Source organism: Thalassophryne amazonica, chromosome 14, assembly GCF_902500255.1.
Source record: "Thalassophryne amazonica chromosome 14, fThaAma1.1, whole genome shotgun sequence".
Lineage (NCBI taxonomy): Eukaryota > Metazoa > Chordata > Actinopteri > Batrachoidiformes > Batrachoididae > Thalassophryne > Thalassophryne amazonica.
In genome coordinates this window covers 61,848,656-61,872,992 of record NC_047116.1, presented here as the reverse complement: position 1 = coordinate 61,872,992, position 24,337 = coordinate 61,848,656, and the positions used below count along the sequence as shown (strand labels likewise).

The 24,337-nt window shown below is 41.0% G+C and overlaps 1 protein-coding gene across 4 annotated transcripts in view; it reads left to right on the top strand.

The window, feature by feature from the left end:
• The window catches only part of myo1b (myosin IB), a 216,759-nt gene that overhangs the window by 168,329 nt on the left and 24,093 nt on the right, over window positions 1–24,337 (top strand). For 2 of the 4 annotated variants that reach the window (XM_034186761.1, XM_034186764.1), the window contains 9 exons: window positions 734–796; window positions 1,422–1,622; window positions 3,567–3,793; window positions 11,826–12,026; window positions 12,921–13,014; window positions 15,742–15,891; window positions 23,422–23,490; window positions 23,577–23,663; window positions 23,997–24,083. In XM_034186761.1, the coding sequence (XP_034042652.1) occupies window positions 734–796; window positions 1,422–1,622; window positions 3,567–3,793; window positions 11,826–12,026; window positions 12,921–13,014; window positions 15,742–15,891; window positions 23,422–23,490; window positions 23,577–23,663; window positions 23,997–24,083 (1,179 nt within the window). The remainder of the gene's footprint in view (window positions 1–733; window positions 797–1,421; window positions 1,623–3,566; window positions 3,794–11,825; window positions 12,027–12,920; window positions 13,015–15,741; window positions 15,892–23,421; window positions 23,491–23,576; window positions 23,664–23,996; window positions 24,084–24,337) is intronic. The other 2 variants (XM_034186763.1, XM_034186762.1) reach the window with 1 other exon arrangement.

Below are 24,337 nucleotides of genomic sequence, written 5' to 3'. Positions count from 1 at the left end.
TGCTACATGGGAAAATTGGATAGCCCTGGAGCCTGGAAGGAGGGGGAAGGACTTCCAGTCATAATTGTTGGATAGTTACCCACTGCTATTAGCAAGACCCTGTGTCAGGTCCTGTTTGTAATTTCTGCAGTATCAAGGGCTCAGATCAAATGTTTCAAAGATCCTAAGAAATAACTTAAAAAAATACTTCAGACACTTGTAAGACTTGTCATGTAGAACGTTTTGTAATATATTCACTGATGAAAGAAAGTTTAATAGGAAGAGCAGCTGGATACATGCAACATGATGCAATAAAGATTTGATTAAAATGTTGCATTCTTTTTATATTTATATAAAAAAATGCTCATTGTAGCATTTTCCTAAAATAGAGCAGATAACGTATGAAGCCTTGGTAATTTAAGAGTACATCTGAGACTTTTTTTGTGAAAATTATTAGTAAATTCCTGACAATACGTTTTTATACTCAAAGACAACGGTCCGTTTTTCAGTTTCTTCACATTGAGCCAGTTAGAAGCCACATGTAGCCTTAAAATACTGTTTTTTGTTTTGTTTTGTTTTTATACCCCATATCAGAACATGTGCAATTCTTGTGTAATTTGAACTGCAGTTTGAATGTTTCTGTACTATCATCACAAATGATATTTGTGTATTTTTACATTGCTGTGAGTTAAACTTTTATTTAACTAAGGATTTTTGCATTGTCTTGTTTTTAATTTCATATTCTTTGTTACAGGGTATTGAATGGACCCACATTGACTATTTCAACAATGCCATTATCTGTGACCTCATCGAGAATGCAAGTAGTTTCTTTCTTCTTCTTCTTTTTTTTGCAATTTTTCAGAAAATATGAACAACACAAAAACTTTTTTCACTCATGGTTAGTGGTTGGGTGAAGCCATTTATTGTCAAAAACTGTTTACTTATTTAAAATCATAATGACAACAGAAACAACCCAAATGGCCCTGATCAAAAGTTTACATGCCCCTGTTCTTAATGCTGTGTATTGCCCTCTTTAACATCAATTACAGCTGTTTGTGGTAGTTGTGGACGAGGCTCTCTGATGGTGAAGCTGTCATTGAATATGTCTTGGACTCTATTTCCATTAATTAGGAATAAATAAATGGTATGGCACTCCATGGTAAATCTACATGATCAGAGTTGTTTGGGTAGTTTCTGTTGTCATTATTCATTGAAAAATGCCCCCCCCCCCCCCCCCCCCCCAAAAAAAAAAAAAACAAATTTGGGTTTTCACCACAAGCATATAGACCCCCTTTTTATAGTTGGTTTCCAGACACCCCCCCCCCCCCCCATAATAAAGACTAACCACACATAAGAATCACTAAGAATTTGTGATACTCAAATATTTGAATGAATAATTACTGTCACACATTTTTCATGTCTCCCCCTTTTGTAATGGCCAGAACCAAAATGGTATCTTGGCCATGTTAGACGAGGAGTGCCTGAGGCCTGGGACAGTCACAGACGAGACCTTCCTGGACAAACTGAACACAATCTGTGCTGAGCACCAGCACTTTGAGAGCCGCCTCAGCAAGAATTCAAAGTTTCTGAATGACCACAGCCTGCCACACAATTGTTTCCGCATTCAGCATTATGCTGGCAAGGTAGTAAACACGACACTGTCCACAGAAGAGTGTTAATTTCCAGCTCAAGATGTATTGAAAGATATGATACTGAAAGGTAAATGCAGAAAGAGAAATAAACATGAAGGGTTTTTTGGCCAAAAACTGACTGATCCTATTCCGATATACTGCCCCCCCCCCCCCCCACCTTCAAGTGTCACTTTAGAAAAATTGATGGAAAAATCACGCACAAAAAATAAAAAAAAAAAAAACCTATTTCATATTTAAGTGTACTCTAAAATTTCAAAATAAAAAAAAATTGTGTGGTTGTCTTATTGTATGGCCTTGCCTTACAATATAAAGCGCCTTGGGGCAACTGTTTGTTGTGATTTGGCGCTATATAAATAAAATTGATTGAAATTGATTGATTAAAATATCCATCCATATTCTAAATCCGCTTATTCTATTTGGGAAACAAATGGCAGCTGTGTAATTTTGTAACACCAGTGAGCATGTCGATGTCTTGAGGACTTTGGTCTGTTGGAGGTTGTGATTGCATTGTAGAACTTATTTAAGTAAGTACAGGGCACCCAAAACGTTTTCACAGCACTTCACCTTTTCCACATTATATGTTACAGCCTTATTCCAAAATGGATGAAATTAATTTTTTTCCTAAAAATTCTACACACAATACCCCATAATGACATTGTGAAATTTGTTTTGTTTTTAGATTATTGCAAATGTATTAAAAACAAGAGCAATCAGATTTATGACATCAATCAATCAATCAATCAATCAATTTTTTATATAGCGCCAAATCACAACAAACAGTTGCCCCAAGGCGCTTTATATTGTAAGGCAAGGCCATACAATAATTATGTAAAACCCCAACGGTCAAAACGACCCCCTGTGAGCAAGCACTTGGCTACAGTGGGAAGGAAAAACTCCCTTTTAACAGGAAGAAACCTCCAGCAGAACCAGGTTCAGGTAGGGGCAGTCTTCTGCTGGGACTGGTTGGGGCTGAGGGAGAGAACCAGGAAAAAGACATGCTGTGGAGGGGAGCAGAGATCGATCACTAATGATTAAATGCAGAGTGGTGCATACAGAGCAAAAAGAGAAAGAAACAGTGCATCATGGGAACCCCCCAGCAGTCTACGTCTATAGCAGCATAACTAAGGGATGGTTCAGGGTCACCTGATCCAGCCCTAACTATAAGCTTTAGCAAAAAGGAAAGTTTTAAGCCTAATCTTAAAAGTAGAGAGGGTGTCTGTCTCCCTGATCTGAATTGGGAGCTGGTTCCACAGGAGAGGAGCCTGAAAGCTGAAGGCTCTGCCTCCCATTCTACTCTTACAAACCCTAGGAACTACAAGTAAGCCTGCAGTCTGAGAGCGAAGCGCTCTATTGGGGTGATATGGTACTACGAGGTCCCTAAGATAAGATGGGACCTGATTATTCAAAACCTTATAAGTAAGAAGAAGAATTTAAAATTCTATTCTAGAATTAACAGGAAGCCAATGAAGAGAGGCCAATATGGGTGAGATATGCTCTCTCCTTCTAGTCCCCGTCAGTACTCTAGCTGCAGCATTTTGAATTAACTGAAGGCTTTTCAGGGAACTTTAAGGACAACCTGATAATAATGAATTACAATAGTCCAGCCTAGAGGAAATAAATGCATGAATTAGTTTTTCAGCATCACTCTGAGACAAGACAGTCATATTTTCCAAAACATGACTTAGGTCATTATTTTAGGAAGGTGACTATGGATATGTGATTTCTTTTTCATAAATTTGCAAAAAAAAAAAAAAAACTTCTATAGTGGATATTGGGTTAACTATGAAAATGGTGACTGTTACAAATCCCTAAATTGGTCACCAAAATGACTGGAGCACAACTGGGAGAAAAATTCTGTATTGATAGAAAATTGTGTGCACCCAGAGATACTTCTTGAAACTTCTCATTAGTCATGTCATTTCTCTTTCCATCAAGGTGTTGTACCATGTCGAGGGCTTTGTTGACAAGAACAATGATTTGTTGTACCGGGACCTGTCTCAGGCCATGTACAAAGCTAACCACAACCTCATCAAGCAACTCTTCCCTGAAGGGAATCCTGCTAAAGTCAACCTGAAGAGACCACCAACTGCTGGATTTCAATTGAGGGCATCAGTGGCCACACTGATGAAGAACTTGCAGACCAAGAATCCAAACTACATTCGGTAAAGACTACAGTATTTACAGTGTATTTTAATTTAGTCTGGGATTTTTTTTTTTTTTTTTTTTTTGTGACATTTGCAATTTCTTCAGTTTTTAACAAAGTTAAATGTGAATGATTCCTGTCAACAAAATAGGAAGGAGAGCACTGGCTAAGAAATAAATTAAAGCTTAGAAATCAGACTGAGCCTTAGTTAATTAAACAATACTTAACGGGAGACAAATGTCTGCATGTGATGAAATGCTTTCTCAAAGGTACACAGTCACATTTCTGTCTGAAGCATCCATCTCCTTCATTGGGTCCTTATTTTTGATCCTGAGGTTCTGTTTCACCTTGGAGACAAAGGTTCTTGCTGAATTTGGGTCTTTCCTCAGTGATGCACTGTAAAGTCTCTGTGGCCCAAAGGTTCTTATATTTTTTTTAATGTGGGGTTGTTTGTGGTACCATGAGTCTTTTCAAGCTGTGCCAAAGGAGGAACCACACTCTCTCTCTTTTGGAGTCTTCCATACTGTCTAACGAGACCTTCAGCTTACATGTTGGTGTGCATATAGACCTTGCTCTCACCATAGCCTTAAAATATGAATTACAAAAACAATGCAATTCTGTTTCATTGACTTGTTTTAATGTTTCAACACCAAATCGACTGGAAGGTTTCAAAGCATTGGTTTGAAATCAGTTGGTGACATATGCTGGCCCCATTTAAAAGGGGTTGTGATATCACCTTTTTGATACTGACTCCAGAACAATATTTGAAATGAATTTCAACATATTCTGTAGTATTTCAGTTAGCCATCACTAATTTATATTATTGATGAAAAGTGTTGGCACAATCCACAGCCCAGCCACATCTTCTATTTATTGTTTAATTTCAGTCTGTTTTACATTTCATGTACTATTTGCCCACTTAGTGAGCATTGCCCCCCCCCCCCCCCCCCCCATGGTTGGTAGCTTGTTAGTTATTTGTCATTTGACAGCTTCTCTAGTGTCCACGAGCTACTCATAATCTCATAACTCATACCTCAGCCTCTTCGAGGCATTTGCCTTACAATCGGACCCACTAGCCCTCATTGCGCCATTGAATCTCTTACAAAGAGAGGGAAAGTGTGGGCAGCTATCGACAACAGTTGTGTGCCCCAACCCCAATAGTTGTGCAATTTGAACATTGTATATATAACAAGCATCACTGAACTGTCTCAAACAATGTTGGTTGTTGAACTTGTTGTATGTATGTTGTATGAACTGGTTGTTGTATGACATTGATTATATGTGCATGTGTTACACTGTTTACACAAACTGTTTGTGTAGACAGTGTAACACATGCATTTTGTTTGCAAATGGGTGATGTTTGAAACATCACATCTGATGTCCAGAAAGTATTAACAGTGCTTCACTTTTTCCACATTTTATGATACAGCCTTATTCCAAAATGGATGAAATTCTTTTTTTCCATTGTACACACAATACCCAAAATGACGATGTGAAAAAAGTTTTAGATTTTTGCAAATTTAAAAAATGAAAAAACTAAAATCACATGTACAACCCTAATTCCAATGAAGTTGGGACATTGTGTGAAATGTAAGTAAAAACAGAATACAATGATTTGCAAATCCTCTTCAACCTATATTCAATTGAATACCATAGATAATTGGTTCAGATCCACCATGGCTCTTCCTAGAGCTCTCTAAACTGAGTGATTGAGGGAGAATGGCCTTAGTCAGGGAGGTGACCAGGAACCCGATGATCACACTGTTGGAGCTCCAGCATTCCTCTATGGAGAGAGGAGAATCTTCCAGAGGACAACAATCTCTGCAGCAATCCACTAATCAGGACTGTATGGTAGAGTGGCCAGATGGAAGCCAGTCCTTGGTAGAAAACATGTTGCAGCCCACCCGGAATTTGCCAAAAGGCTTCTGAAGGACTCTCAGACCATGAGAAACAAAATTCTCTTGTCTGATGAGACAAAGATTGAACTCTTTGGCATGAATGCCAGGCGTCATGTTTGGAGGAAACTAGGCACCATCTCTGCAGTGAAGCATGGTGGTGGCAGCATCATGCTGTGGGGATGTTTTTCAGCAGCAGGAACTGGCAGATTAGTCAGGATTGAGGGAAAGATAAATGGAGCAATGTATGGAGACATCCTGGATGAAAACCTGCTCCAGAGCGCTTTTGACCTCAGACTGGGGCGACAGTTTCAGCAGGACAATGACCCTAATCACACAGCCAAGTACTGCTATTTTAATTCTTAAATGAGTCAACTTCCCCTCAGATCATCATAGTTTCTGGCAACCTTTCTGAAATACCATTTCTGTTTGTGAGCATGTATGCACCAAACTGGGATTGTCCAAGTTTTATTTTTAAAGTATTTTTCAGTCTACCAAATCTGGACACCCATCATTTGATTTTAGGTGGAAATTTCAACTGTTATAAACCCAAGTATTGATCACTCCCAGCCAGTGATGCCAGTACGCAATACTCTAATCTGACGGCTTTTTTCAGTAACAAGTAAGATAACGCGTTAATCTTTCAAAATCAGTAATCAGATTAAAGGTACTTCTGAGTCACTGTGTGTTATTATTATTTTTGTTTTGTGGATTGATTGCAGCTTTAAAACAGGTGTCCTGACTCAATGCAGGGGGAGGTCGGCAGTTGGTTGAACTGCCCACTTCACCCACTTTTCAGCGAGCTGTGAACACAGTGTCGCGTCCACTGTGCAGCTCAGCTCCGAGTTACCTCTCAAAGCACAGTGACACTCAGAGCTATGGTTTTACAAAGACATTTTTTACGCTTTTTTCTTTAAAACTCTGTGCTGCTTTGTGTGTGTCCTTGTTAAAAACAGCTGATCCGTGACACGCAAATACTAACACTTTGTCTTCCACCCAAATGCACCCAAGTCTCTTTCTGAGGGCGACATGACGTAAAAAACGCTGATTAAAAACTTTCTTACCTTGTCAGTCTGGCTGTGTTTTCTGCATAAATAAATGTTAACCATTCTTCTGCTCAAACAGCAAGGCAGGGGCAAATCCATACTGGAAGGGAACATGGGCAAGGGGGGGGGGGAGCTGGGGTGGCACCCCACAACAGCCCTAGATTAAAGGTCCACTTTTGGACATTTTTTCATACTAACCTATAATAGTAATAGAATTTCAACAACTAAATGTTGAGGTGGCAGGGCGATGTTATCGACAGCTTGCTTAAAATAATTAATGAAAGTAACTAGTAATCTAGCTTAATTATTTTTAAAATTGAGTAATCAGTAAAGTAACTTAAGTAAGTTACTTTTTCAAGGAGTAATCAGTAATTGGATTACTTTTTCAAAGTAACTGTGGCAACACTGCTCCCAACCCAAATCTAAAACACCAAATTATTTCATTTTATATAGCGCCAAATCACAACAAAGCTGCATCAAGTTGCTTCACACAAGTAAGGTCTAACCTTACCGACCCCTCGAGCAAACCACACAGGTGACAGTAGTAAGGGAAAAACTCCCTCTGATGATATTGAGGAAGAAACGTTAAACAGGCCAGACTCAGAGGTATGACCCACTGCATAGGCCATTCTCACAATTAAGAAGTTTTTCAAAACACAAGAAACAAAAACACAAAATCAAAACAGCACAACAAAAGAACATGTATTTAATGAGAAGTCCATGCAGGCATTTATTCCACAGGCAGAGGTCATCCAGTATTCCTCATGCCATCATTGAGCCTGTTCCCGCAGCAGAGTCCATTCCAAATGCAGACTGCAGTGTGCTGCATCAGCTTCAGGCATGGCATCTCACGTTCAGTCCGGCACCCTGCGGTCTGTTGCTGTTAATCCTGCAATCCTATGCAATGTTATCTGCACCTCGGACAGAGAGAAAAAGAGCGGGATCAGTCAGACGAAGACCGTACCCTTCAGCGTTAAGTCAACAGGAAAGCAGAGAAAATACTAAGGTGATTGCCATCCGCTAGCCCTAAGCTTCACGAACAGACCCAGAAATTACATAAAGTTGAGGCAGAGACCGGTTCCGTTGCTAATAAAATGAATTTAAAAGGATAGGAAGCATAGTACCATACTGTGCCAGTATGCTAGCCATATAAGAGAGAATAAATTTGTCTTAACGCTGGACTTAAAAGTCTCTTCAGAGTCTGACTGTTTTATTGATACAGGGAGATGATTCCACAGAACAGGTACACAATAAGAGAAAGCTCTGTGGCCTGTAGATTTTTTATTTTATTTATTTTTTTTATTCACCCTAGGGACACAAAGTAGTCCTGGGCCCTAAGAACGCACAGAAATATCTGCGTGAGAACACCAGCAGCAATGTTTCAAACAATGTGTACTGACCCATGGCCCGTCTTTCATGTGTTTCAACAATAAAGATTACTCGTATTTCTCCACTGTCCATAAAGTCTTTTCATGCATAGATTTTTTTTTCTTCATAGCGAAGGCTGTTTTAGCCTCAATCAAAAGTGCAGATTACTCTGCCATAGTAATCTCCAACCATGGGTATCACCATATCTTTTATGGGAAACCTTCAAGGCATATATTAGTGGCCGTATTATCTCATTCACGGCACACTTAAAGTAGACCTGCATTGAAATAAATGTGGTCAGATCTCAGAAAGAAATAGCTGATATGTATTTATAAGACCCTTATGAATGCAGTAAAAAAAGTAAAAATTAAATCTGCAAGCCCAAATTTGTAATTCAGCGGAGAAAGTTTCATTTAAAAATGACAAATTTGCAGCTAAAATTTGACCCTCAGCGAAAACTGTTTGTACATCCGTGTCATTGCAGTGATGTCCGGCAGAAGACGGAGCACTCCCGCCTTCAGTCCGATCTCGCATTGAAATTGATTTTATCTGTTAGTAATGTTACTGTTATACACATCCTGGTTTCAGCATCCAAACGTAAGCTGCAATGAATGTGAGATACAGCTCTGCATGCTCAGATCAGCGGCGACATCGACAGCGGGTGACGTTCTTCCCCGACGCCTCGCTCTCTGTCTGCGTGCTTGGTAAATGCCGAAGCGGGCCACTCACATCGCCCCCGTGTCTGCTGTGCAGCCGGCACCACGTCCCTGTCTACTGAATGGAGGTGCAGCCAATGTGGCACAAGTCCAGAGAATACGCTTGCTGTTTTGATGCGGAGCGGCCGGTGACACCTGTAGCTGCAAGGACAGACTTTCCATAGCGCCGCACGTCTTGGTAATCGGAGCCGCAGAGCTCCGTGGCCACTGAGAGAGGTTTATATCTTTTTAATGACTTGGATTCTTTGCGGGTCCCGCCTCCGTACCCCGCGACAGTAACACCGGAGGCGAAAGACAGTAGATTTTCAATGCGACACCAATCAGTCAAACGGGCGTATGAAAAAGTCCCCCAAAATAATTTTCAAGCACAAAAAGTAGATCCTTCCGTATAAGACAAGAAAAAGGTGCAGATGCAAACTGACGTAAATCCACAAATTACAGTTGGCGCGCGCAATGCATGCTGGGAGAGGGTCTTTTCCCTGACGTCTCGGCAGCGTCCCAGATGTGATGACAGTTGTGCGGAGGGCTAAATTTTAGCTGTAAATTTGCCATTTTTAAATGAAGATTTCTCTGTTGAATGACAGATCTGGGCTTGCAGATTTACTTTACTACATTCAGAAGGATCTTATGTGTAAATATAAGTCATTTTTTGGTCCAAAGATCTGACTGCATTTATTTCAATGCAGGTCTACTTTAAACAAAACTAGAAAAGAGAAATAGCGTTATCTGTTAAATTCAATTTTAGATGTGGACCGACAACAGGCCTTAACCCCAAACCTTGATTTTAGCAGTTATATGCTTGCAATTACAAGCCAAATTTAATTTGTTGTCAAGAGCAAAGCAGAGCACCTATTAAAACGGACAAGAATGCCTTATGAACGTGGAGACAGGGCCAGCCAGCTCCTATCCTCACAAATAAGACACCAAAATGCCTCTCACTTTGTATCAGAGATACATGACTCCTCCTAGACCCTGACCACAGATCCAGCAAAGATAAAACTTAGTTTTCTACTTTTTATTCAAATTACATATACACATCACAGCCTCCTTCTGATACTTCTGTTATGGACTCATTTCTTAATAATTTAGATATACCAACGATCAATGAAGATGTTGCAGAACATCTAGAGGTGCCACTGAGCCTACAGCGAGCACAGAGTGGCATTATATGCTGACAATTTGTTGTTATATGTCCAGGATCCAGTGAACTGTGCTGACAGGATAGTCGACTTGCTTAAGACATGGAGTATTTTCAGATTACAAACTTAACATTGAAAAAAGTGTGTTTTCCAGTCAGTCAAACATATTCCCTCACATACACTACCTTATCACCTATCATCTAAAACCTTTAAGTACTTGTGTGTCACCATCTCACATTCACTAAGCTGTCTTCTCAAGAGGAATTTTTGTGGCCCCTTCACACACAACACGATTGAAGCCAACTGGCACACGGAGGAGGAATTGCATGCCACTCGTGAAAAATTGGAGCTGCCTCAAACGCCTCGTACAGCTGTCGCAACCATTCGCACACACATGGCCGAAAGACAGCGAGTGCCCATTCGACCCCTATCTCAGCAGGTGTCGGCCAAATTCCAGGTGCTACATTCGAACATCTAACACTGCTCGCAGGACACTTAGAAAAGGCGGGGTTATTCGTGCTCCTAGCACAACAGCCGGCGACCGCATTCGAGCTGTCTGTGAAAAGTGTCTAAGTGCCATACATTGTGGCGTAATCTAGAAACAGACATGGCGTGCCAGAGTGTCGGCTCCACCCTCAACACATGTGGCATGCGTGTATCGTGCGTTCGCCCTCCCCCCATGCGTGTGTATCGTGCGTGCCCCCCCCCAGCAACACGTGGCATACGGGGGGGCACAGGTATATAAATAATTACTACAATAACTACATACACAATTAAATAACAAATAACTAAAACAAATAATCATAGCAAAGAAAAGGAGAGTGACACATTGTTCTTGGGCTGAATGAACAGAAGGGTGTGTCCATGTGAGCCACTGCTGCTGAGATCTCTGGACCTGGACCTCACATTGTTCTGTGGGCTGAATGAACAGAAGGGTGTGTCCATGTGAGCCACTGCTGCTGAGATCTCTGGACCTGGACCTCACTGCTGGAGAACATGTACCGTGTTTTGAAGGACGTGACCTTACAGTTGTCCACTGTGAAGTGCGTGTGTGCCTGCTGTCCTCATGTGGAAATACATCAAACATATATCGCCTCACGAGGGGCTGCAGTGGCCACACAAGCGCGCACTTTGACAGGCTTTGCCAGGTAAAACGGACCGTCAGTCATATGTACACTCAACTGGTGATTTGAATGTCACGTCACCCACGTGTGAGCTACGGTCCACATGATGTGGTGTCTGTCCTTCGGCGCACCGCTGGCTGGACACCCTGGACCAGCTGGACATGCACACAGGGCCGGCTGGACACACCAGCCAGCAGATGTGGACATAAGAACGCACAGCTTCATTCATGTCATTTCATGACTGTACCTCTATGACCATGGGTCATATACACTCACTTGATACTATTATACTCTCTTACATTTGGGCTGTAAAGCCCCCTAGGATTCAAAAAAGCATCTCCAAAAGCTTAAAAACTGGTATCCTTCTCCCAGTATTGATTGGTGCGTCTTAGCAGCACACTCATGCACTTCCACCTCATTCCCTGCCTTGCTTTTTGCTCCCCTCTCAACATGTCCCTCCCATTACATCAGCAATCCTTGAAAATGTACTTGCTGTGACATGTTTTGAAATTTGATCAATAAAGTATTGTTTTAAGTATTGTTAAATAAGTCTTCAAATACACCTTGCAGTGTAGTGGGACCCAGAGTAGTATCATTCCAGCTCACCCACCACCTCAATGAACAAGCTTTCATTTTAAGAGTTTTTGAGATTCTTCATATTAGGGCAGCAATAGTAGGCCTGTGACCCCCCCCCGACAGGTTAGTTTCTGCTCTTCAGCTGAGTTTTTTTTTATAGCTGTCCTTTCATTCCATGTCTGCCCAGGTGCATCAAGCCCAATGACCAGAAGGCAGCTCACATTTTCACAGACTCTCTGGTTCGCCATCAGGTGCGCTACCTGGGCCTGATGGAAAACGTCCGTGTGAGGAGAGCGGGCTATGCTTTTCGCCAGGCCTATGATCCATGCTTGGAACGCTACAAAATGCTCTGCAAACGGACATGGCCCCATTGGAAAGGGCCCGCGAGGTAATCATCAGGTTCTTCTTGCCAGATTGCGCTAATGATATTATTGGGATCGCAGGGACCCTCAACAGAAGATTGTGTGTTTCCATCCCACATCAGGCAGGCGAGCATATCTAATCCACTGTATTGGTTCAGGGAAAAGCACTGGTTTTCCAACACATACTTGGGGAATAACCCTGTTGTGTCTGATGATTTGCGGACATTCATGCTGCAATTTGCGACCATAAATTCCAGCATAAACATCCGCAAATCATCACACACAACAGGGTTATTCCCATTTTAATCCATTTCCATCGTTTGCACGATTTATTTTTTGTAAATAATTCAGTTGGCGAATCGTTGTGAAAGGGTGTGGTCGGCTCTTCAAAGCTTACCATAGCAATGGAGTCTTCATGCCAAACTGGGAATTCTGTGAGCAGACCCACACATTTCTCGATCTCATCAGCTGCATTGAGTTAAATCCATCAATCCAGTCCACAAATTTCGGCGTAGTTGTTGCTGCAGTAGTTTCTGTCAGTCTCAGCTGACAGCGCCATTATTGACACCTGTGTAACTATGCTGTCACGGCGTGGAGTTATACATCAAATGTGAAACGTCAAATATTTTGCCACTGTCTACTCAATATTTTATGGTCTGAAATCTCACACGATTGACCAATCAGTTTTGCGGAACAAATGGATTTGGATTAGAATGCTGTTTATCTGAAGCTTTATTCTTAATTAGCTGTGATGTGTTTGCCGTCTTCCTCATTCTTTCAGACTTTCTCTCAAACCCCACAGCTTGTGCCTTTCTTTTTGTCCAAATTCCTGTCACAAGACTCCATACATTGTTTGTTGTCTTTATTTGATATTTCAGATGTTTTTCTTTGACTTTCCTGAGCATTGTGTGTCCTTGTAGGGAAGGTGTGGAGGTCCTGTTGACAGATCTCCATGTACCTGCAGAAGAGGTGTCTTATGGCCGCTCTAAGATCTTCATCAGGAATCCTAGAACGGTACCATATGAAGATTTAGTACAAACATTTTTGTCTATAAATGTTTGAGTCCATTAGATTAAGCTGCTCAGTCCTTTCCTCATGGTTAGATGTTGATGAAGCAGGACTGGTTGTACTCTGAGCCCCCACTTAAAACAGTTTGCACTTACCCACTGCTTTGAGAACACATGGTTTCACTTATGCATTCCATGTAACATGGGAAATGAGCTCCCCACTCCTCCTGGGTACTTGTAGGTTCTTCAGTTGTTTAGGTTTGCTGTGTAAAAAGGGATATTCTCCCCAGCCAACACAAGACCAAACACACACCATCTAATATGATCTCATAATGGCAGATAGTTTTGTAGCTGTGATTGGTTCTGGTTTGTGTTAACTTAGCACTGATTAATCAGTCAACCAACTGCAAATTCAAGAAGTAGTTTGATGGCATTGATCCAGCAATCTGTTCAACTCTGATGCCAAATTTTAAAGAAAAACATTATAATGTTGGGAGTATCTTCTGGCTTGGTAGAACTGGTATGCTTGTGGCCATGTTAGGGAGATCACTGTATTTGATAGATTGATTTGCCTAAGACCACTAAAAAGTCATCTTGCTAATCAATACATCATATCATTCAAATGTAATTGAAATATCCAGTTCTAGTTTCTCAAATAAGATGATTGTGATTTGTTTTTCCCCCTAATCTGGGTAGGGAATGCAGTCTTGACCCAAATGAAGGAGTTCAAGTATCTCGGGATCTTGTTCATGAGTGAGGGGACAATGGAGCATGACATTGGCCGGAGAATCGGCCCAGCAGGGATGGTATTGCATTCGCTTCACCGTACTGTTGTGACAAAAAGGGAGCTGAGCCAAAAGGTGAAGTTCTCAATCTACTGCTCAGTCTTTGTTCCTAGTCTCACTTATGGTCATGAGGGTTGGGTCATGACCGAAAGAACTAGGTCGTGGGTATAAGCAGGGGAAAAGGGCTTCCTCTGGAGGGTGGCTGGTGTCTCCCTTGGAGATAAGGTAAGAAGCTCAGTCATCCGTGGGGCGCTCAGAGTAGAACCACTGCTTCTAAACTTTGAAAGGAGCCAGCTGAGGTGGTTCGGGCATCTGATAAGGATGCCCCCTGAGCACATTCCTAGAAAGGTGTTCCAGGTACGTCCATCTGCAGGGACACCGCAGGGAAGACCCAGAACTAGGTGGACAGATTATATCTCCACACTGACCTGCGAACCCCTCGGTATCCCCCAGACATAGGGGGTCAATGTGGCCGGTGAAAGGGAAGTTTGGGGAAGCTGTTGCCCCCATGACCAATCCCCGATAAGCAGTTAAAGATGAGCGAGTGAGTGTGTTTTGTTCTTATATTTTGACGTAAACTGATTATTGTGGAAATTTGGAGTGTTCGTCAGACAAAGTTGGAGTGTTCGTCAGAGGAGGAAAACTCCTCTGGTCTTTTCAGTAGTGCCCCTTCTAACCCAAATACCATCCAGACCTTTAATTGTCACCACTATTGTCGAACTTCCCTCTCATTTATTGGCCTCATCCATGAGCAGGCTTGTAGTCATCGTATGTGTCCTTCCTAAATCTTTGTCCGCAAAGTCAAGCCAGAGATATATATAATAACCACGTTTGCCTTTTCTGGCATTATGGACACTGCAGGCTGACTAGGGCTATCATTTACTGTGATTTTTTTTTTTTTTTTTTTTTTTTTATAATAACAGTAAATGTTATTTTATTTTATATATAAGGCTGAGTGGATTCTTGTCATTTGATTGGTGGGTTGTATGTCACGTGACATGGATTATTCATACCATTTGCCGTTGTGTTGCATTTATTGTGCAATACTCGTAGTTCTTTTATAGTGTGCAGTTTTGGTGCTATAAGAAAATGTGCTATTGCACGCACGCTCACACTACCGGGAGCGGCGTTTAGCTAAACATAGCAGAGTTTGCTTTGCTGGTGGACAATATTAAATTTAAGTTTCAAAACAAATCAAAGTATTTGTAATCAACGCTTCTATTATATACAGTCTTGTTGAAATTGATTTGACATCTAATATCAAAATATATTAGACTGTTCAGAGGTTCCTGCAATAAATACATCATAATTTGGAGTGTTAATTAGCATCAATCAATAAATCAAAAATTAGAGAAACATATTATTGTAATGAGCTCAAATTTTTAAATATTTGCCTTATAAATCACTGTTTATTGCTTGTTAAATTTCATGCTTTTACTATTTGCAAATTCATTGCGCTGAAAAAACATTTCTTTAATTTACATTTAAAAGAAAAAATTTATTTCAACGTAATAATTTAATGCATGCATCAAGTTAGGCAGGTGTTAGTGTTATAATCAAGAAAAAAAACACAGGAACTAATGAAAAACTCATCTCAAAAGAAGTGCAGCAGCTTCTTATGATTAATTGCCATTTAATTGTGGCTGACCTGTAATGTTCCATACATATCTTCTGGAACGACTTATTGTTTCAGTCAGTTTTTACAAACTTAAACAGTCCTTAGCAGCGATATTAAGATGGGAGTCCACTCACCTTGGTTTTTGACCTTGTTCTTTGTTCCTGAATAGTTTTACTCCATATAAAATAAGTAAAATGTTTGTTTTTATCACTTTGCAAACTTAAAAAAATCATATAAAGGTCTTTCCAAAAGAGAACTCCCTATTGATACCTGCCATATGAAATTTTGGAAAAGGTGAGAGTTTTGTTTCATTCCCTTCTCCTCTCTGTAGCTCTTCTTCTTGGAGGAGAAGCGACTGCAGTGTCTGGAGGACCTGGCCACACTTATTCAGAAGATCTACCGTGGCTGGAAGTGTCGCTCCCACTTCCTGCTGCTGAAGAAGAGTCAGACTGTGGTGGCAGCGTGGTATCGCCGATATGCGGTGAGGTTCAACAATATGTAGTTGGGCTGCTCAATATGTCACTGGAGCATCAACATGTGCAATAGTAATGTCAAGTACAGCAACTTTTGTTGCTTGATAAATCAAAAAAAAGGAACACTGCAAAGCAGACATCGTTCATGACAAATTTGCGAGAGGCTTGCCTGTCCGATAGTATAGAATTTATTCTGATTTAAGGGCTCTTGGATTCACTGAGTTTGTTCCTAGTTAGTAATTTGGAGGCTCTGATTGTCAAGTTAATCACAAGCTATCACAAACTTCCAGTGCTCATCTGCGTCTGATGGTAATTGAGGGAATGAGCTTCCTATAAATGCAACCTTGTTTCCCAGCTACCCTATAAAGCCAACCAAAAGTATAACATTGTAAACTATTATATTGGGTTGCCTGTTAGCAGAGTGCTCTGAATTGGTATAAGTTCCTGTTGTATGAATAGGGCTTTTATTAAAGGGCACACCAGGAGTGCCAGTTTTTTTGTTTTTTTCCTGGCGTAAAATATCAGTGGTGGGGATGGAAATCTTGTCCTTCCATGGGTCAACAGGATTTTGTTTATTTATTTGTTTCTTCTTGTCTGAGATTTTGTTTTAAAAAAGCTTGAATAAATGTGTTGAGATTTTGAGAAAATGTTGCCTTCAATTGAAGTTGTGTTGTCGGTTCAGCTGTTCCCGTTATTGTTCAGGGTCAACACAGTGGATACAGCCAGATCCGCATTGGTATTTGGCACAAGTTTTACGCTGGATGCCCTTCCTGACGCAACTCCAGTTTCACCTGGAGTAACACACACACAGCCGCTGGTGTTCCAAAGATGTCTCCCATTCAAGTACTAACCAGATTCTGCACTGCTTAGCTTCTGAGATCTGACGGGATTAGGTTTACAAGAGAAAGGGGAAAAGATTAATTCACTTCCTGTATTTGTTTATTTAAATCGCTCAACACTCACTCCAAAAAAGCAAACTGTTTTAAACTTAAACTGTAACTTGGCATTAAAATAACTGAGCAGCCAAATATTGGTGTGGATGTAGCTCATTCACATGTTAGACAAGGAAATGATTTATCCTGCAGATCACACCATCAATTTCTGTTCTAGTAGATAGCAGTGTTCTATGTATTTTGACGCATCTACTGGATGGCAGTATGAATACACAGCAAATACACATTTATTTGTGACATCCAGCACATGTTACAGCAACTTGTGTGTTGGTTTTTACAAATAAATAAACCAGCCAACCAGTGATGAGCGGAGGCCTTTTGGCATCTGCGTGTGTTAATGTTCAAACCTTCAGAATTAGCACATTATTTTAAAATTAAAAGATATGTGTTATATTTTCACTTTGTAAAAATGACACAGTTGACATTAATGTAGACAAACTAACCGGATTAATTTGGTTTATAATCAAAACCATTAGTCAAACCATCTTTGTTTTTCATGACTTCTGCCTCATGTCTGGGACACTGTATGTTGAATGTAAATGACTCTTCCTTACAACAGTGGGCAGGGCACACAAAGACAGAAGCTCTGACCAGTTGGGTTTGTAATGGCACTTAAACTCAAAACTGGCTTGTCAGTAGCTGATAGTGTACCGAGTCAATACTGAAAGTTAGCAGCTAGCTGAAGCTTCCACTAAATTTTTTGTGATTTATTGGTTTAGCGTTATAAAAGCTAACTTTTTGGTTAGCGGATTAGTGGTTATCGAAGCTATCTTTTTGGTTAGGTGTACCCACCACTGCATATAATACTCACTTATGAAAGCTCACTCCCAGTGCTTAATTTGTAAAGTGGGAGGTCCTGGAGCGCAGAGGATGGGTGGCTCCGGTGCAGAAAAAAAAAAAGAAGGGCGGGGGGGGGCTTGCAAACAACGCTGTGCGCCACACTGAAAATAAACTGGGCATGTATTGTAGGCCTAACACTAGTCACACCAAATCCAGAGAGAGTACAAATTCCTCAGTGGTCCCTCGTTTATCGCGGGAGTTACGTTCTCCGCGTTCACACCGGGTGCGACGCAAGCGACTGCAGCCACAGGTTGCCATGTAATCCCTATGTAAGGACGCGGTTTGGTGCCAAACCGCGCAGCGCGACACGAGTGAAGCGACGCGAGTGAAGTGATTTTGAGCATTTTGCGCGTTTGTGGCGCGATATTGCGTCGCATCACGACGCGTTGCCCTCCTCCCCAAGTTGAAAAATCTGAACTTTTTCGTCTCATCGCGCCGCGATGACCAATCAGGGACTGAATATGTAGTGACGTGGAGAAGTCTGGAGTTTGACTGAGGATGTGAACATGTCCTGTATCTGGTAGCAGCCTGTGAGCAGGACTTATGTCTCTTTTGTCCTTTATTTCACAATTATGACAGACTTTTTGGAGCGAGCAGCAGCCCCACAGCAGGGGGAGCGGAGTTTCTTTTTATTTTTATTTTACGTGCGCGCGCGAGGGAATCATCCATGGAGATTATTTTACTTATTAACTACACAGATGTATAATAAAGCAAATGGTGACTGGTTTCTAAAGACAATTATGACAGAGTTTTTTGGGAAAGAGCAAGGAGCAGCCTCACAGTAGGCAGCGGAGTTTCGTTCTTTTTTTTTTTTTACGTGCGCGCGTGAGTGAATCATCTGTGTGGAGAATATTTTATTAATTAACTACACGGATGTATAATAAAACAAATGGTGACTGGTTTCTAAACACAATTATGACAGAGTTTTTTGGGGGAGGAGCGAGCTGCAGCAAGCAGCGGAGTTTCTTTTTTTTTTTTTTTTTAATTGTTTACATGTGCGCGCGTGAACGGGACAGTTGGTCCTCAAACTGGGTCCCGCAGAGGTGGAAGGACCGCTGAAAGCGGCCGTAATCCATACGCAGCTCCTGCAGAAAATAATGATACTCTCTGTATTGGGAGCTTTTCACAACAACTCGCTCCGTGTGATCAAGGTCCGTCATGATGACTTGACGCCGAGCGGAATGGAAGCTCCTCCTATTTGATGACGCACCGGGGCGAATTTTTGCAGCAAAAGCAGAGCGACACACTGGGTGAAGGAGGCGCGTCCGTCGCCACACGACCCCCGCGAATTTGTAGCGTCTGATCGCGCCCGGTGTGAACACGGCATAATAAGCAAAATCCGCGAAGTAGTGCTATTTTTTACACTTATTACAGATGTTTTAAGGCTGTAAAACCCCTCACTACACACTTTTCTCAAACAGGCATTAATATTTTCTCACTTTTCTCTCTTGTGTAAACACTCTCTTTTTTCTTCTGTGCGAGAAGATTAGAAACGGACACACGCAGAACACAATGCACGGCTCTCCCTTCACTCACTGCCTCCGGGGGTACGGATGCGGGACCCGCAAAGAATCCAAGTCCTCTCTCGGTGGCCACGGAGCTCTGCGGCTACGGTCAACATCCAGAGCAAGCGTAGCCTCTGGACCTGTTGCCAGATTTGGCGCAATTCCGCACAGCAGACAGGAGGGCGGCGGTGTGATTGGCAGTGAGAGCAATCACTGTGATTTTTTATTTATTTATTTATTTATTTTTTTATGTTTTGTTAGTCAAGAGAGGTGGCGGATCACGGATCCAGTATAAATAGCTGGCGGAGCCAATGTCAGAGGTTCGCTCCGGAACCTCGGACGCGCGCTCCGGCTTGCTCCCCCTCAAATTAAGCCCTGCTCACTCCACAATGTTTTGTCAGCTTGTTGCTGGACCCGAATGTTACACAAAACAGCATTTTCAGATCACTTTAACCCAGTCCTTCTCAAATAGTGGGGCGCTCCCCTGGGGGAGCGAGATGTGATGCCAGCGGGTGTGTTTTCACACTACAGTGGGAGACGAGGAAAGACCGCAGTGCCTTAAAATGTTGGCAGCGGACAGCATGAAGGCAAAAAAAATTAAGGCGTCACTTAGACACTTACACCCCAATCATTTTTTCAGTGAAAACGTGCAGAATATTGCCACTAATCATCCCGCTTGGTGAATGCTGCTTCAGTAAACCAGCGAGCACCAATGACATCATAGCATCGTAGCAGAGGAGCTGAGCAGCAGTAGACATGGTGTCTGTCATGCTGGATGACGCAAGTGCTGCAAAAATAAAAACTAATAAAAAAATTTAAATAACAAAAAAAAATCATAAAAAATCAGCACAAATTGTTTTATTCATTTTTTGTCTCTTAGTGTTATTTATATATTGTTATAGTGTTAGTTATATATTGTGCTCCTGAGTAAGTGTTCTGATCAATTTGAATTTATTAGTATTTATATATTATATGTATTTATGATTTTATTTAATTTTGTTTTCAGTATCAAATGGCAGTCGGTCAAATAATGTTAATAGTTTAAGGATTCATTTTTTTATTTCAAGGAAAGTGATTTTTTTTTTTTTTGGTACAGACCAAAAACAATGTTAATAAAGTTATTCTTTGCTGAAAGTTGATCTAAAGTTGTTTTTGTTTCTTTGTTTGTTTGTTTTTTTTTATGTTAATAAGGATACAATGTTACTTAAAACAATTTTATGGACAAATGATACTATTTATAGTCACTGCAGAGAGTGGGGGGGGGGGGGGGTGCAAAATGTTTTCTTCTTCCTGGGGTAACAGAAAATAATTGAGAAGCACTCCTTTAACCCAAGTTTAAGTCAGCACATCATCGATTTCCATTTAATCTAATGCCTGACAGTGCGTAATGACGCTAAGCAAGATGGAGGCTACCTGGCAACAGCTCACGGACTGCATCCGCCATCTAGTGGATTAAATAGAAATCGATGGATCACACACACTTAATGCTCTACACTATGCCTTCCAAAACTTGTGGCTCTTGAACTGTCAGCATTTATTTATATTGCTAGTCAGTCACTATTAGGCCTCAGTGGTGACAAATTAAGCAAAATGAACACAGCATTCTGGCAAACTGAACATTTGAAACACATGGGAATTTAGTGGTAATTTGTGCTTAGGATTTGTGCTCTGATAAGTCCCTTTGGCTGCTCACTTGTTTGCACTCTGGGTCGCCACAGCAAATCCGAGGTGATCTTCATATTGAATTGGCACAAGTTTTACACTGGATGCCATTCCTGGCACAATATCACATTAGATGGCAAAATGTGGCAGGGGTGGGATTTGAACCGGGAACCTTCCACATTAAAACAAAGCACACTAACCACTTGGCCACCACCACTGCTGCTTAATTGTGGAATATCATATAGAAAATATTATAGCACTAGCGTGTTGCCCACAGGCTCTAGATTGGGTGGTGTTTATAAAAGAGGTAGCTGACATTTTTCAAGGGTGGTAATAAAATGTGCAACGTTTCTATAATGAGCTGGAATGGCGTGTGAGTCCAGAATGTTTTTACAACCTTGCACCTTAGACCGCAACAGTTTTTAGAAGAACTCAACCCTTAGTGTTTTAATGTATATATAAATTTATGTTCTTGCTATCATATATATACTTTTACTTAATTATTACTTCTATTTTGTCATTAGATTTTTAAATTGACCACAATGGACATAAGTGTTTTCACTTTCTATTATGTACTTGCATTGAACTTACTAAATAAAATGACACACACATGCCTGTACCCATGGTTTTAATATATAGATGATTTACCGTCCCCTGCTGGAATGGGGTGTGAGTCTAGAATGTAATTAGCAACATCCATTGTTCAGTGTTGTTTGCTAATATACATGTTTTCTTCAGAAATATTCGTTATGTCAGCGTTCTGTTTTCACAGCGTTCATCCTTGACCCAAAATACATATGTGTACCAAACAGCAAATGTGAGCTCTCTCCAGTTTGTCTATGATCAGAGTTATACACAAGCATCCACACAGAGATTTTTGTCTCTTCTGCATTCTGCCACAAGCAGGTGTTTTATTTTTACACACAGACTGTGGCGGAAGACATCAGATGCAATACTCTTAACTCACTCATGGTAATAGCAACATGACACTTAACTAAACTGACTAAACCAATTGAACTACAAAAACACACTGAATCAATAACACTAAACTGTTAAACTAACATGAACCACAATAACATTTAAAGCCCCAAAACCCTGAACTCCCATGGTCCATTGCAGCACAACATCTGTTGTTCACTGTTGTTAGCTAATATCTCTAATTTCTCTGAAAATATTAGTCCTACCAACTTTCCATTTTGGCGGGGTTCATCCTTAACCCAAAATACAAACGCATACCAAACGGCAAATGTCAGCTCTCCCCAGTTTCTCCCTGATCAAAATGATATATACGCGTGCACAGAGGCTACCTGGGTATTATAATATAGATTAGGTGTTATCCCATGAAATGAGTGATTAAACAGAGGGTTGAAAGAATTTTGCAGTCAATGCATGCATGCTGCCTCATTGTCAGGGGCTGAGCCTCCCAAATTTCTGCCCCAAGATCCAGCCTTGATTGTACCCACAACAGTAAATAATTAAATGCACTTTCTCTGAATGTGAAAAAAAGCCATACACGGAAAATATAAACCTATTTAAGTGTGCACACTCACTCTTCAGCAATGTAGTTACAAAAAGTCAGTTTCTGATCTGCACTTTCACCAAGCTCATGCAGAGCTCTGAATCACACAGAAACTTCCACATGGGAGTTTCCTTTGTTAAAAAATAACAGCAAAGGAAACTCTGACAGTGATATTCTTAAGTTTATATATTAGAAAACATTTGAAAGGTGTGCTCAGAGGTGCTGCTGACTGCCACGTAGGCAAAAGGAGATTGCTTAAAAAAATGTGCGCACACAAGACCAAATTGAAACGTGTACTGTATTTAAATACAATAAAATAAAATAAACACATGCAAACACGGTCATAAGAAATGAGATACAGGACCTGAAATAAGATATGCAGCTGAAAGGAAGCACCACATACCCGTGTCTGCTGCCTTGATTCGTGGTAGCCCTCCAGCTCTGCACTCTCCTGTTGTACTCTTCGTGTATTGCTCAAGTCGGCTGTAACTCGCTCAAGAAAACTGAAACATGTCTGATTCCAAAACTAATTGAGACACAGAGCATATTGTTAGGTGCATGCAAAAAGACTGAGTAAAACCTTAGCAGGAGAAAATATCACAGTGAGATGAAAGTTGGCATTCTGCTCAGGAATGCACAAATTTTCTAGCCCCAGGAAGAACCCTCAGCATCTTTGTTTTGTGTTGCGCTAACTGTGGAAGAAGCTCTATTACTTTGTCAACCACAGCTTTCCTGAAAATGATCACGCAATAAGGAAAACACAAAAATGGAATATATGGATCCAGAAACAAAATAAATGGAAGTTGTATGGAATTATTTCAGTTTCAAATAGGATAATCAAAAAATGTGTACTTTATCTACAGTGCCTTGCGGTTTTCTGCGCAGTTGTATCCTCCTATAAAATCACAACAGTCATTCCACATTGATTATTTTTTCCAAATGGTGTTGAAGTCATCTGGTGAAAATTCATGTTTTTCATATTGCAGAAAAAAGTTTGCAGTGCCAGTTTTTTTCAATATATGTTACAAATTTCCTATTTCTTCCTCTGTCATTTTGTAGCAACAAAAGAAGTATAAGAGGGTCAAGAGTGCCACCACTGTGGTGCAGTCCTATGCCAGAGGATGGAAGGTGTGCCCATATTATATAAAATACCTCCAGAAATAATCATCACAGAATGTAGCACAGAAATAACCAAACTGTTAATTTTCCTTCAGGCCCGTAAGCTGCTAAGAGAGCTGAAACATCAGAAGCGGTGTGAAGAGGCAGCCACCACCATCGCAGCATACTGGCACGGCACACAGGTACTGATGACGCAGGCTTCAGACCCGGTGGCTTTGACAGAGACATTTGATTCAGAACACTTAAAATGTTTTTTATTTATTCACTCCTGAAGTCGTAACAGTGCTGCCTTCATCTTTTTAATCAGTGCTCTGGGTTCATGATGTTCACAGCTGTGTAACATTATTACAAAAGCTGTTTTTCTCAGTACTGCTGCTGTTTCTCTTTTATTCTGCTTCTTTGGCTGATCACACAGTTGCCTCCCCCCATCACATTGCTCCCCCCTTCTTGTTTCTTTATTCTTTATCTTCTCACATCCTCAACTTGTTTTCCATAACACCTGCCACCCCAACCAGGCTCGGACGGAGCTGAGACGTCTAAAACAAGAAGTACGGAATAAACATGCTGTGACAGTAATTTGGGCGTACTGGCAGGGAACTAAGGTATTTCTGCCCAGCCGTGGTGTGTTTGTCCCATCTGTCTCATCAAGCCCGCTCACCACCTCTCATCTGATCCCATTGTCCCATGTCACCATCTAATAGAGTAGAAGCCCCTGTTCCTCGCTGTCCTTGTTATTCACTGTCTTGACTAATGTGCCTCTACATATTATTTGTTCTGTCTGGTAGCACTTATGTGTACTTTTTTCTTTGAAACACTTATCTGTCCGTGGCTTGGTTTTTCCTGTAGGGTGTTTTTA